At 42.9% G+C, this 14,902-nt stretch overlaps 1 protein-coding gene across 1 annotated transcript; it reads left to right on the top strand.

Annotated features, from left to right (window-relative positions):
• The first annotated feature begins 270 nt into the window (after positions 1-270).
• slc35a3a (solute carrier family 35 member A3a) lies at positions 271-14,660 on the top strand. The gene is made up of 8 exons (XM_062038591.1): positions 271-642; positions 729-927; positions 10,017-10,171; positions 10,229-10,351; positions 10,432-10,609; positions 13,336-13,454; positions 13,539-13,672; positions 13,757-14,660. The coding sequence occupies exons 2-8, from the start codon at positions 738-740 to the stop codon at positions 13,845-13,847; spliced, it is 990 nt and encodes a 329-aa protein (XP_061894575.1). The 5' UTR covers positions 271-642; positions 729-737; the 3' UTR covers positions 13,848-14,660.
• The last annotated feature ends 242 nt before the right edge of the window (positions 14,661-14,902 follow it).

Here is a 14,902-nt window from a genome sequence, read left to right as displayed (position 1 = left end):
TGGTGAATCCATTCCATAATTGTATTCCACATACTGATATGCTAAAGGTTTTAAGTGTTGTACGAGCATACAAATGTTTTTAAATTAGATGGACTTTTAGGACAATGCATGATATCAGATACTGATTATGGGACAGGGCCAGGATCAAATTGGACATTTGGACATTTAACTATTTGAGTTCAAGAGTGATTGTTGTTTGTGCTTATTCTTTTTTTTAATGATTCAAATACAATTGATTTTCGTCAGCAAAGAGCACGTCATACACAGGGTGCACTTCGCTAATCGACCAGCAGGTGGTGGGCCACCGAAAAAGGAGCCGCCTAAGGAGCAACGAAGAAGAAATCCGTACACAGAAGCGATTCTGAAGCCGTTCTACTCAATGGTTCTAACCGCAATCGATTATACTTTGACTTTAATGTATAATGTCATTTAACAATGTGAGGGTTATAATGTGGGCTTTTCTGCGGATGGTCGACGTCCAGCGCCGCTCGATGGACAAGAGAACGTGAAAGCGCGGCTGTTTTGACAGCTGCATTGTTCTCCAGTACTTTGACTGTGTTGACACTTGCAAGACAAGAACCTCCAACCGAGCAATTATCAGCAACAAGGGACACGTTTTGGGCCTGAAAGAAGACATTCACGGTAAGAAAACATTTCAAAATATCTTCAAGGAACTCCAGCTTTTGGTCTTCCTAAGCACTGTGTCCTCTTTTGGCTTCCTATACCAGGCGGCGACCATGGCGACTCCCCGGCTAAAGTACCTCTCCCTGGGGGTGCTGGTGTTCCAGACCACCTCCTTGGTGCTCATCATGCGGTACTCCCGCACCCTGCAGGCCGAGGGCCCGCGCTACTTGGCCTCCTCCGCCGTGGTGGTGGCCGAGGTCATGAAGATCCTCATCTGTCTGCTGCTTGTCTTCAAAGAACACAGTGAGTGCACTGACATCATAAACATGGTATCCCTTCGTAGTACATAGTCCAGTACTTAGTGCATTAGTACAGCGGAACCTCGATTTACGAACTTAATTTGTTCTTGGGCATGGTTCGCAGACCAAAAAGTTCTTATAGTGGAGCAGAGTTCCCCATAAGAGTCAATGTAAGCATGAATATTGGGTTCTCGTCAAAGAACACAATGAGTGCACTGAAATAATTAACATAGTATCCCTTCGTAGTACATTGACAAGTACTTAGTGCATTAGTACAGCGGAACCTCGATTTACGAACTCAATTTGCTCTTGGGCATGGTTCGCAGACCAAAATGTTCTTATAGCGGTGCAGTGTTCCCCATAAGAGTCCATGTAAACATGATTTACGAACTTAAATTGCTATGTGAAACCCCGATCTGTCCCTTGAACAGTCCGTCATCCCCACCTGTCTGAAAAAATCCACCATTGTCACTGTTCCAAAGAAATCTGCCACTGCCTGCCTCAACGACTACCGCACCGTAGCCCTCACCCCATAGCCATGAAGTGCTTTGAGAAGCTAATCAAAGACCGCATATGCTCCTCCCTCCCCCCCACTATAGACCCACTGCAATTTGCATACCGCCCAAACAGGTCAACCGGCGATGCAATCACACACGTATTGCATACCGCCACGACACACCTGGACAAAAGGCAGGGGAACTATGTGAGAATGCTCTTCATACAACACCATAGTCCCATCCTAACTCGTCATCAAGCTCAAGGACCTGGGCATCAGTGGGTCCTGGATTTCCTGACAGGCAGACCACAAGTGGTGAGAGCGGGGAATTGCACCTCATCACCCATCATCCTCAACACCGGTGCCCCCCAGGGCTGCGTTCTGAGCCCCCTCCTCTATTCACTCTACACACATGACTGTGTGGCTAAAAACACCACCAACTCCATTGTGAAATTTGCTGACGACACAGCTGTGGTAGGCCTGATCTCCGGTAACGATGAGACGGCCTACCTGAGTGAAGTGATGAACCTGGCACTATGGTGTCAGGAGAACCACCTCGCCCTGAACGTCAGCAAGACCAAGGAGATCATAGTGGATTTTAGGAGACTGGGGGCAAGGAACTACAGTCCACTCAGCATAGGCGGGACGCCGGTCGAGAGAGTGACCAACTTCAAATACCTCGGAGTGACAATATCAGAAGACCTGTCCTGGACCACACACAGCGTCTCTACTTCCTCAGGAGACTCAGGAAGTTCAAACTAACCCACAAGAACCTCAGAAACTTCTACTCATGCACAACAGAGAGTGTCATGACTGGAAACATCACCTCCTGGTTTGGGAATAGCACCGCACACGACCGCAACAGACTGCAGAGAGTGGCCAGATCAGCCGAGCGCACCATCGGAGGTGTGCTCCCAACCATCTGCAACATCTACACCAGGCGGTGTAGATCCAAGGCCAAGAGGATAGTGAGGGACTCTAGCCCCCCAAGCAACTGCCTCTTCTCACTGCTGCAGTCAGGCAAGCGCTACCGGAGTCTCATGGCCAACACGGAGAGACTCAGGAGGAGCTTCTATCCCCAAGCCATCAGACTGCTCCACTGCACCGCTGATTAACATTTATCACAATTGCACAAAACCGCACGCACAAGAATCACTTTACTTACCACTGTAATTACCGGACTACAATACTCTTCATTCAATGACTGTAAATAATGTAAAAACAAGAGTATAAAGAAGTCGTACTATTCCATTACCTCTGTTCATGCTACTGTCACTACTCAACTGCCAAAAGAACTGTAGACACCTTAATATTTTACTTCCTATACTGTATATACTGTTATACTATTTGATATTGCACTGGTACTGTATGTGACTACTGTACTTTTACTTGTACGGATACTTCTACCATAACTACTGGGACTTATTGTGCAACTTATTGTCTTGTAATTAATGTACATCAGAGCTATTCAAATTGTTGTATTTTTTGTATTTAGTGTATTAGATTCAGCAAGTAGTGTTTGGATCCCACTGTACGCAATATCCGAAGAGCATGGAAAAAAGCATTTCACTGTGATGTACTCTGCATGTGACGAATAAAACCCTTGAACCTTGAACGGCAGCACGGTGGAAGAGGGGTTAGTGCGTCTGCCTCACAATACAAAGGTCCTGAGCAGTCCTGGGTTCAATCCCGGGCTCTGAATCTTTCTGTGTGGAGTTTGCATGTTCTCCCCGTGACTGCGTGGGTTCCCTCCGGGTACTCCGGCTTCCTCCCACCGGCAAAAACATGCACATGGGGATAGGTTGATTGGCAACACTAAAAAATTGGCCCTAGTGTGTGAATGTGAGTGTGAATGTTGTCTGTCTATCTGTGTTGGGCCTGTGATGAGGTGGCGACTTGTCCAGGGTGTACCCCGCCTTCCGCCCGATTGTAGCTGAGATAGGCTCCAGCGCCCCCTGCGACACCGAAGGAATTAAGCGGTAGAAAATGGATGGATGGATGGAACCTTGAACCTTGATTTACGAACTTGGATTACTGTGTGAGACCCAGATTTACGAACTTGGCTTACTCTGTGGGACGCCGATTTACGAACTTAACTTACTCTGTGAAGCCTCGATTTACAAACTTAGCTTACTGTGAAGCCTCGATTTACGAGTTTAATTTGTTCTTGGGCATAGTTCGCAGACCAAAAAGTTTGTATAGCGAAGCAGTGTTCTCCTATAAGAGTCAATGTAAACATGAATATTGGGTTCCCGTCAAAGAACACAGTGAGTGCACTGAAATCATATACATAGTATCCCTTCGTAGTACATCGTCAAGTACTTAGTGCATTAGCACAGCGGGACCTTGATATACGATCTTAATTTGTTCTCGGGCATGGTTCGCAGACCAAAAAGTTCTTATAGTGGAGCGGAGTTCCCCATAAGAGTCAATGTAAGCATGCATATTGGGTTCTCGTCAAAGAACACAGTGAGTGCACTGAAATCATAAACATAGTATCCCATAGGGTTGCTGGATGACGACACAAGACACAGTGAGTACGACGGAGGGGAAACACAAAAAGTGAGGAAACACATGAGCAAAGAAGCGAGAGCTTACTGTACAAGTACAAGTAGCTACGTTCTGGCACTGGAATGCAGGACACGCTGGTTTATGAAGGCAGGAGACTCATCAGCGGCAGGTGCAGAGTGACTGCAGGAGAGGAACGCCCGTGGGCGTGGCTGGAGGTGCGCTCCACAGAGCACACAGCAGAGTGAGAGGTGGCAGGTGTTTGAACCATAACAATTTTAGTAAAAAAAACTGCACACTTTGAAGACACTATAATTAGGGATGTAATGGTATCAAAATCTCTCTGTATGATATTATCACGGTATTAAGGCCACAATACGATATTGTGGTATATGTCCAAAAACTAAACTGCACCTTTGAAGACACTATAATTAGGGATGTAATGGTATCAAAATCTCTCGGTATGATATTATCACGGTATTAAGGCCACAATACGATATTGTGGTATATGTCCAAAAAATAAAAAGACTATAGAATGTTATAGTGTGTAAAATGAAGTGCCAGGAATGTTTAGGATAAACACAGTTACTACTACCGAGTGCACCTGGCTCCAGCTTCCACCGACATCGAGAGAGAAAAGCAGTATAAATGGTTGGATGGATTAAGGATTTATGAAGTACATTTATTTTGGTGATTTTTCTCCGTGCAGTGCGACGTTTCACCTTGGAAACGCTTGAGACAAAAGTGGTGCGCTTTGTTTTGCAGAACGCAGACTTTCTTACACCAAGAGGTTATGTTTTCACCAGAGTTTGTTTGTTTGGTTGTCAGCAACATAACTCAAACAGTTAAAGATAGATTTTGATGAATTTTTCAGGAAATGTCCAAAAAACTATTTCTCTCATTTTCCACGAACACACTTCACTTCCTGCTTACGGCGTACAACGCCCCACCCACTTGTCAGCTCGCGCTGCACCAAAGATTCTGGGAGATGTAAGGCTAAGGCGCCAGAAAAAAACTACACACCAAGTTTTTGTTTAATATCATCAGGTGTCACGGCGTTATTGTGAAAACTTTAAAACCGAAATAACGCAGTATCTACAATACCGTTTACACCCTTTAATTATAATGTGTATATATGTATTTATAAAAATATATATACCAAACCGACATAAGCGGGTAATTGCTCAACAATCTATTTTTTTTATCCAAACAATTCAACAACATTACAGCAAGCTTAAATGTCATTATGCGCGCGTGCACGCACACACACACACACACACACACACACACACACACACACACACACACACACACACACACACACACACACACACACACACACACACACACACACACTCACTCATACACAAAATACCATGATACGGTCCAATTGTGTCCAGGTAGTGTACCTTCTCCGTTGCTGTACTATAGGTCTGTTGTGGCATCTTTTTAGGTCTCATCACAGTTAAAGACATGCTGCGGAATAAACCCCTCTTCACTGATAAAACCCTCAAACTGAAAATGCTGATAGCAAGAGGCTAACTTGCTAAAATGCTATAGCTCAAAGCAGTTGTCTAGCAACTTCAAACTATACGGCGAGACAGTTTGGACAGATTTGAAGCGTTTCACAAAGTGATCTCTAAGACAGGCTGACACAGCTCTGACCGGCGCAAGGTACGACAATTGTGGAAATAAAGACGGCAGAAGTGCCGCTGTCAGCTCTGACCGGCGCAGGGTACGACAATTGTGGAAATAAAGACGTCAGAAGTGCTGCTCGCCGTCAAAGCTCTTCGAAATGGCCGCGCCTGTGTGTACAGGATGTAAACAGGATGTGACATAAGGGGCCCAGCCTTTTGAAAATGGCCCGCCCGTGTGTACAGAGAGGACACTAACTCGCGCCCACAGGACAACATGATCCAAGAGGGCTGATGCAACGCACCATGGTTGTTAAATGTATTGCGTTTTCGGCTGATTATATGCAACCAAAATCCAAGCCTAACTTATTTTCAGCAGTATTTATTTCTAATTTCCGTATTACATATTGTCTCTCTAGCTTCGCTTACCGTATTTTTCGGACTATAAGTCGCAGTTTTTTGCATAGTTTGGGCGGGGGTGCGACTTACACTCAGGAGCGACTTATGTGTGAAATTATTAACAACATTACCGTAAAATATCAAATAATATTATTTAGCTCATTCACGTAAGAGACTAGACGTATAAGATTTCATGGGATTTAGCGATTAGGAGTGACCGATTGTTTGGTAAACGTATAGCATGTTCTATATGTTATAGTTATTTGAATGACTCTTACCATAATATGTTACGTTAACATACCAGGCACGTTTTCAGTTGGTTATTTATGTGTCATATAACGTACACTTATTCAGCCTGTTGTTCACTATTTTTAATTTATATTAAATTGCCTTTCAAATGTCTATTCTTGGTGTTGGGTTTTATCAAATACATTTCCCCAAAAAATGCGACTTATACTCCAGGGCGACTTATATACACTACCGTTCAAAAGTTTGGGGTCACCCAAACAATTTTGTGGAATAGCCTTCATTTCTAAGAACAAGAATAGACTGTCGAGTTTCAGATGAAAGTTCTCTTTTTCTGGCCATTTTGAGCGTTTAATTGACCCCACAAATGTGATGCTCCAGAAACTCAATCTGCTCAAAGGAAGGTCAGTTTTGTAGCTTCTGTAACGAGCTAAACTGTTTTCAGATGTGTGAACATGATTGCACAAGGGTTTTCTAATCATCAATTAGCCTTCTGAGCCAATGAGCAAACACATTGTACCATTAGAACACTGGAGGGATAGTTGCTGGAAATGGGCCTCTATACACCTATGTAGATATTGCACCAAAAAACAGAAATTTGAAGCTAGAATAGTCATTTACCACATTAGCAATGTATAGAGTGTATTTCTTTAAAGTTAAGACTAGTTTAAAGTTATCTTCATTGAAAAGTACAGTGCTTTTCCTACAAAAATAAGGACATTTCAATGTGACCCCAAACTTTTGAACGGTAGTGTATGTTTTTTCCCTTCTTTATTATGCATTTTCGGCTGGTGCGACTTATACTCCGGAGCAACTTATAGTCCGAAAAATGCGGTACTTTAAAGACACACTTCACTTCCATTGTCCTCACCCCTGTGGCACGTCTTTAAGGGGGCGCGGCTTAGAGTGGACGCGACCTAGAGTGTCTGCGGCCACATCTTAATGTACTTGTGTGTACAGGATGTAAACAAGATGTGACGTGCCGGGTGTGCAGGAAGTGATGTCATCAAAATAGCAGCCCCCGATGGCTTTAAGCGGCATGCAAAATGAATGAAGGCAGTGTTCGTACGCCAAGACAAGGTTTGCACACAGGCATATTTGGCTCGATGTAAAGATTTCCTAAACTGAAAAGGGCGCAAATAGAGGCGTTAATAAATCTTTCGTAAACTGAAAAGGGCGCAAATAGAGGCGTTCAAAAATCGAGGTTTCACTGTATTATTCTCCTCCATTTGAAAATGTGGACGTTATCAGCACTACTGTATGATTCCAATCAATGCAAGTCATCAGAATCAGGTAATACACCAACTTATATTCTTGTCTTCATGAAAGAAAGGAATCTATATGTGTTAAACATGCTTGTATTATCATTAAACCCATTTAACTTGATAACAAAAACGCATACTTGCCAACCTTGAGACCTCCAATATCGGAAGGTGGGGGCGTGGTCGGGGGCGTGGTTGGGGCGTGGTTAGAGGCGTGGTTAAGAGGAGAGTGTATTTACAGCTAGAATTCACCAACTCAAGTATTTCATATATATATATATATATATATATATATATATATATATATATATATATATATATATATATATATATATATATATATAAATACTTGACTTTCAGTGAATTCTAGCTATATATATATATATATATATATATATATATATATATATATATATATATATATATATATATATATATATTTTATTATATATATAAATAAAAGAAATACTTGAATTTTAGTGTTCATTTATTTACACATATACACACACACACACACAACACTCATCTACTCATTGTTGTACTTGAAAGTACAATGCTTTGTTAAGGGTTGAATTGTCCATCCTCTTTCTATTCTCTGTCACTATTTTTCTGACCATACTGAACACCCTCTCTGATGATGCATTGCTGTGTGGCACGCACAAAAGTGCTTTCATCAAATGCAAGAGAGTGTGGAATCTTCCATCTCTCCCTAGCATGGCCCAAAACCGGTCAATCCTTGCTTCCTGGGGAAGATCTTCCCTGGCAAGCAATTGGTACTCCAGTACTTGTACCCGGAGGCTGGTCAGGTCCAATCGCAGCTGCGGCAGACTTTTTTTTGGGGGGGCGTGGCCTCCAGCTCCTGCTGAATACCGGGAGTTTGTCGGGAGAAAATCTCTGTCGGGAGGTTGTCGGGAGAGGCGCTGAATATCGGGATTCTCCCGCTAAAAACGGGAGGGTTGGCAAGTATGCAAAAACGTCTCTTTCATAACTAAATAAATATAAATGATATTTATGAATGATCCCCTCGACTTGGTCAATTGAAAAGTAGCTCGCCTGCTGAAAATGAGTAGGCAACCCTTCACTAGATGGAGCTCGTACGCGTACTACCGTTTGAGAATCACTTGTATAGAAGAACTTGGACCACTGTCACCACATTGGCAGATCTTTGCATTAATATTTAAACCTTGGCGCACCAAGGTCCTAACTTGTGATTTACATAACTGAGTAGTTCCTCAAGGAACACCTTTAAGTCCTCTCCTTTTATTCCACTCCTACGGTGTGTAGTGTAGCATGTTTAGCGATTCCTCGTCCTCTAGTCCTCCAGTGATACGATACTTGTTAGAAGCAGTTTATTTGTCGCCATGGATTAGGGATTTAGAAAACTGCACTGTGGAGGGACATTAGCCATTAAGATCACCCTAGTTCGCTTGTCGCTGTGAAATTTGAAGAACACAACGAGAATGTGTGGTCAACATGCATTATCACTAGAGATGTCCGATAATGGCTTTTTTGCCAATATTCCGATATTGTCCAACTCTTAATTACAGATTCCGATATCAACCGATACCGATCTATACAGTCGTGGAATTAACACATTATTGTGGCTAATTTTGTTGTGATGCCCCGCTGGATGCATTAAACAATGTAACAAGGTTTTCCAAAATAAATCAACTCAAGTTGTGGAAAAAAATGCCAACATGGCACTGCCATATTTATTAATTGAAGTCACAAAGTGCATTATTTTTTCTAACATGCCTCAAAACAGCAGCTTGGAATTTGGGACATGCTCTCTCTGAGAGAGCATGAGGAGGTTGAGGTGGGCGGGGTTGAGGTGCGGGGGGGAGGGTGGGTAGGGGGTAGCGGGGAGTGTATAATTGTAGTGTCCCGGAAGAGTTAGTGCTGCAGGGGGTTCTGGGTATTTGTTCTGCTGTGTTTATGTTGTGTTACGGTGCGGATGTTCTCCCGAAATGTGCTTGTCGTTCTTGTTTGGTGTGGGTTCACAGTGTGGCGCATATTTGTAACAGTGTTAAAGTTGTTTATACCTTCACCCTCAGTGTGACCTGTATGGCTGTTGACCAAGTGTGATTGCATTCACTTGTGTGTGTGAAAAGCCATAGACATTATGTGACTGGGCCGGCACACAACGGCAGTGCATTTAAGGTTTATTGGCGCTTTGTACTTCTCCCTACGTCCGTGTACACAGCGGCGTTTTAAAAAGTCATACATTTTACTTTTTGAAACCGATACCGATAATTTCTGATATTACATTTTAAAACATTTATCGGCATCTCTAATTATCACAATATAACGATAGTATTAAACTTTCTACTGTTGGCCAAATTATATCATTTATGTCTTATATTGTTTATAATATGCAACTCTAATGAGAATGTGTAATAATAATCTTTATGTACAGTAAATGCCAAATTGTGCCAAAAGATTGACGGTGTTCTTGACCAAAAAAAAAATCACTCGAAAGGTGTCCACAAAGGCACTCGATGTAAAAGAGCGTCTGTCACAGTCAACATATTGCAATGTTCCCCTTCAGGCTACAGCGTGCGAGCTTTAAACAGCATCCTCCGCCAGGAAATCGCCTACAAACCCGTGGAAACACTGAAACTGGCCATCCCCTCGGGCATCTACACACTGCAGAACAACCTGCTCTACGTCGCCCTGTCCAACCTGGATGCTGCCACCTACCAGGTACCACACCAGGCCCGTCTAGTCCCGACACTTAACTGTGGAGCTGTCTTCCATCAGGTCACCTACCAACTGAAGATCCTGACCACAGCTCTATTCTCTGTGTCCATGCTGGGCCGCAGGCTGGGCGTCTACCAATGGCTGTCCCTGCTCATCCTCATGGCGGGAGTGGCTCTTGTGCAGGTACAATACACGTTTATATATTTTCAATCGTCTAGATTGGCCTCTAACTGACGGCACAACATTTTCTATCGCAATTGCAGTGGCCGTCTGAATCCTCTGTGACCTCAGAGAAGGAGGCGGCGGTGTCCCCAGGCTCCCAGTTTGTAGGCGTCACGTCGGTTCTGGTGGCGTGTTGCTCCAGTGGCTTTGCTGGCGTTTACTTTGAGAAGATCCTGAAGGAGAGCAAACAGAGCGTCTGGATCCGAAACATCCAGTTAGGTCAGTAAAAGTCAGGCCAGAAAAGCCAACTTTATCTTTCACTTTTTAAATGTTTATTAAGAGTTTCATACTCGAAACACTCTGATTGAACACAATCTTACAGTTTTTGTTCTAATTTAGAATATTTTTTTCCAATTGGAAGAATTCATTAGTTCCAGGGTTAAACTGTCACCATCATAAAACCTTTATTACCGTTTTACTGTCATACAAGCGTACACATACCTTAAGGTTATATTTTTATTAGGGATGGACAATATATATTTTTTTCCATACCAATACTTTCTGTTTCTAAAGACCGATAACTTATATATACCGGTATGTTTTTCTTTTTTTAAGTTAGTGTTTAACTTTACAGTAGTACCTCATTTTACGTACTTAATTTGTTCTGTTACGGAGCTCTTAACTCAAAACACTTGCATCTCAAATTAACATCTACCAATGAAATTAATTAACGTTAATTTAATAATGCTTGGCCCTCAGCACCTTTTTAACATGTAATAGGCCGTTTTAAAAGAAAAACAATCATTTAGATCAGAAATATTGTATAACAAACAATGCATTTGAATGTACTATTTACCAATTACTGTAGTTCACAGACGGTTCGTAAGAGGGTTTATTTTGACATTCGCTACACCAGGTAATGGTGTGGATGCTTGTAACAATTTTTCTGCTTGAAACTTAAAGCAGAAAAAATTAGCCGAGTTTACTGACAGATATAAGTAAGAACTTTACGCCACTTTGTATTAGAAATGGCAACAGTGGAGGATGAATGCCACATAAGAAGAAGATAGAGAAAAAGAAGATGCTTATCAACTACGTTGTCAGCACGGACTCCAAAGGCGGACGCGCGCAATTTTTCAGGATTTATGCAGATCCCAAATACACATCAGCAGATACCAGAAGGTAAGACGAGGTGCTTTTGCATAATATTACGAAAACAAAACGCCAGATAATATGTCATACCTTATACACACACCATAATCAATCAATCAATCAATCAATCAATGTTTATTTATATAGCCCTAAATCACAAGTGTCTCAAAGGGCTGCACAAGCCACAACGACATCCGCGGTACAGAACCCACATAAGGTCAAGGAAAAACTCACAACCCCAATGGGACGTCGATGTGAGTGACTATGAGAAACCTTGGAGAGGACCACATATGTGGGTGACCCCCCCCTCTAGGGGAGACCGGATGCAATGGACGTCGAGTGGGTCTGACATAATATTGTGAAAGTCCAGGCCATAGTGGATCTAAGATAATAGTGAAAGTCCAGTCTATAGTGGGGCCAGCAAGAGACCATCTTGAGCGGAGACGGGTCAGCAGCGCAGAGATGTCCCCAACCGATGCACAGGCGAGCGGACCACCCCGGGTCCCGACTCTGGACAGCCAGCACTTCATCCATGGCCACCGGACCTGTGTAACTCCCCCTCCACAAGAGAGAGGGGGGCAGAGGAGAAAAGAAAAGAAACGGCAGATCAACTGATCTAAACAGGGGGTCTATTTAAAGGCTAGAGTATACAAATGAGTTTTAAGATGGGACGTAAATGCTTCTACTGAGGTAGCATCTCTAACTGTTACCGGGAGGGCATTCCATAGTATTGGAGCCCGAATAGAAAACGCTCTATAGCCCGCAGACTTTTTTTGGGCTCTGGGAATCACTAATAAGCCGGAGTTCTTTGAACGCAGATTTCTTGCCGGACATATGGTACAATACAATCGGCAAGATAGGATGGAGCTAGACCGTGTAGTATTTTATACGTAAGTAGTAAAACCTTAAAGTCGCATCTTAAGTGCACAGGAAGCCAGTGCAGGTGAGCCAGTATAGGCGTAATATGATCAAACTTTCTTGTTTTTGTCAAAAGTCCAGCAGCCGCATTTTGTACCAACTGTAATCTTTTAATGCTAGACATAGGGAGACCCGAAAATAATACGTTACAGTAATCGAGACGAGACGTAACGAACGCATGGATAATGATCTCAGCGTCGCTAGTGGACAAAATGGAACGGACTTTAGCGATATTACGGAGATGAAAGAAGGCCGTTTTAGTAACACTCTTAATGTGTGACTCAAACGAGAGAGTTGGGTTGAAGATAATACCCAATAATAATAATAATTATAACACTAATAATAGTAATACTAATAATTATAATAATAATACTCGTATAAATGATAAATGGGTTATACTTGTATAGCGCTTTTCTACCTTCAAGGTACTCAAAGCGCTTTGACAGTATTTCCACATTCACCCATTCACACACACATTCACACACTGATGGAGGGAGCTGCCATGCAAGGTGCTAACCAGCAGCCATCAGGATATGTTGAAGCACATCAAATGGTGCAGCCTACACTTATCGCTTATGTTTGCCTGGCATCTACTGGTCACACTTATCATTACACCATGTACCTAATAAAATTGCTTCGAGGTGCGTAATTACGCTCAACCAAATGTATTCCTTACATTAGGCGCACCGGTTTATAAGGCGCACTGTCGAGTTTTGAGGAAAAAAAAGGATTTTAAGTGTGCCTTATAGTCCGGAAAATATGGTAGTATCAGCAACGGCCAATACTCCAATATCGTTATCTTATCGGAAGTGAGAAAGTTGTATCGGTGCACCTCTAGAAACAAGTTGACTTTAGAGGTTCCATAGATGGATAAATTAAGCAAAGTCAGCATTTTTATCTTATACGTTAATTTATTTAGTTTTTTTTAATGTCAGGGATGTTTGGCCTGGTGTTTGGCTTGGCCGGGATGCTGTGCTTCGACGGCGATAAAGTGATGGAATCGGGAATGTTCCAGGGATACAACGAAGTCACCTGGACTGTAGTCACGCTGCAGGTCAGTCCCAACGCACCAACCGCCATGTCCGCCCGTGGGCGAGGCCTCCACATGGCTTCATGTGTGCTGTTTGCTTTCCCTCAGGCACTGGGCGGTCTGGTCATCGCGGCGGTCATCAAGTATGCAGACAATATCCTCAAAGGCTTCGCCACGTCGCTCTCCATCATCCTGTCCACGCTTATTTCATACTTTTGGCTGCAGGACTTTGAGCCTACCGGGTACAGGAAGCGCCCTGTCACCGCCATCTTTTTTCCTTTTACTTAAGTTCTCTCTGACTGATTTCTTTTGTCGTCTTTCGCCAGCGTCTTTTTCTCCGGAGCCATCCTCGTCATAGCGGCCACATTCCTCTATGGCTACGAGGGCAAGGCGGCCCCCAATCCCAGCAGGGCGTGAGACGGGACAGCAGGAACGCCGCGTTGAAGACAACGAAATGAGGTTATAGGGGGAAAAGACGGGGTTGGTGTTTTTTTTAGAGGCAGGACTATTTAGCAGGCTGGCGAGAAAACGTTTAGAGGGAACAAAAAACACGGAGCACAACTGCTTTCACCCAAAGTGCCTCTTCTACTCAAACGTCCGACCAGTTTGAGCATCCGTCACTTTACTGTCACGTCATTCCATCTTCTGTAATGATAGCAGCCCGGTTGGTGCTTATAGGGTGTGAGGCGTAGCAACTCCACTAGGGGGCCCTCCTCGAAGCTGACCAGAAACAGTACAAACAAATGTGACACTCAATAGTATGACTTCTTATGGCTGGTAACTTTTTTTTTGCCAGGCAACAAATGAACTTGGTGAGCAGTAATCTGTCCATGAAAAAATGCAACTATATGAGATATTAGTCATTCCAGATTGTTGTGAATGTGAATAATGACAAATTTACCATAGACCATTTATGTCAATTGGTTAATATATTTGTGTTTTAATCAGGGTTTCAATTACTGAAACCGCTACTGGTCAGATCTTTTATTTCTGTTAATTACATGGGATAAAATCGTTATGAGAAATGCAAATGAATGTAGTCCAGCTGCGTCTGAACTCCCTGGCTTTTTAATGCTGATCAGAGATTTTTTTGTTGAATTGTATGATTTGCCTGTTATCCTGCTTCTGAAACTATTTTGTTTTTTTGTTTACCTAAAAAGCGAGTATTGTTATGTTGTTAAAGAAATTACTACTAAGAGAATCTTTTTATAAAGTGACCAGAAAATCTTTCTGAATATATTGTGCTGCTTTTATCCCTCCTCGTTCCGTTGTTTTCACTATTCATTTATGTGTGGCGGCCCGCTACAAATACATTTGGACCCTCACAAATAGATTTGGCGCTACCTGTTTGCCCTGGCTCATAAACCCATACACTATCCATCTATCCATCCATCCATCCATCCATCTTCTTCCGCTTATCTGAGGTTGGGTCGCGGGGGCAGCAGCTTAAGCAGGGAAGCCCAGACTTCCCT

The sequence above is a fragment of the Entelurus aequoreus genome, linkage group LG27 (assembly GCF_033978785.1).
Source record: "Entelurus aequoreus isolate RoL-2023_Sb linkage group LG27, RoL_Eaeq_v1.1, whole genome shotgun sequence".
NCBI classification, from domain to species: Eukaryota; Metazoa; Chordata; class Actinopteri; order Syngnathiformes; family Syngnathidae; genus Entelurus; species Entelurus aequoreus.
This window is presented reverse-complemented; position numbering and strand designations above follow the sequence as displayed.

Excerpts from the sequence above, each read along its gene's own strand:
- slc35a3a (XM_062038591.1), top strand. The coding sequence starts at position 738 with ATGGCGACTCCCCGGCTAAAGTACCTCTCCCTGGGGGTGCTGGTGTTC. Across the intron at positions 10,172-10,228 it reads TGGATGCTGCCACCTACCAG|GTCACCTACCAACTGAAGAT; the intron begins GTACCACACCAG and ends GTCTTCCATCAG. Across the intron at positions 13,673-13,756 it reads CAGGACTTTGAGCCTACCGG|CGTCTTTTTCTCCGGAGCCA; the intron begins GTACAGGAAGCG and ends GTCTTTCGCCAG.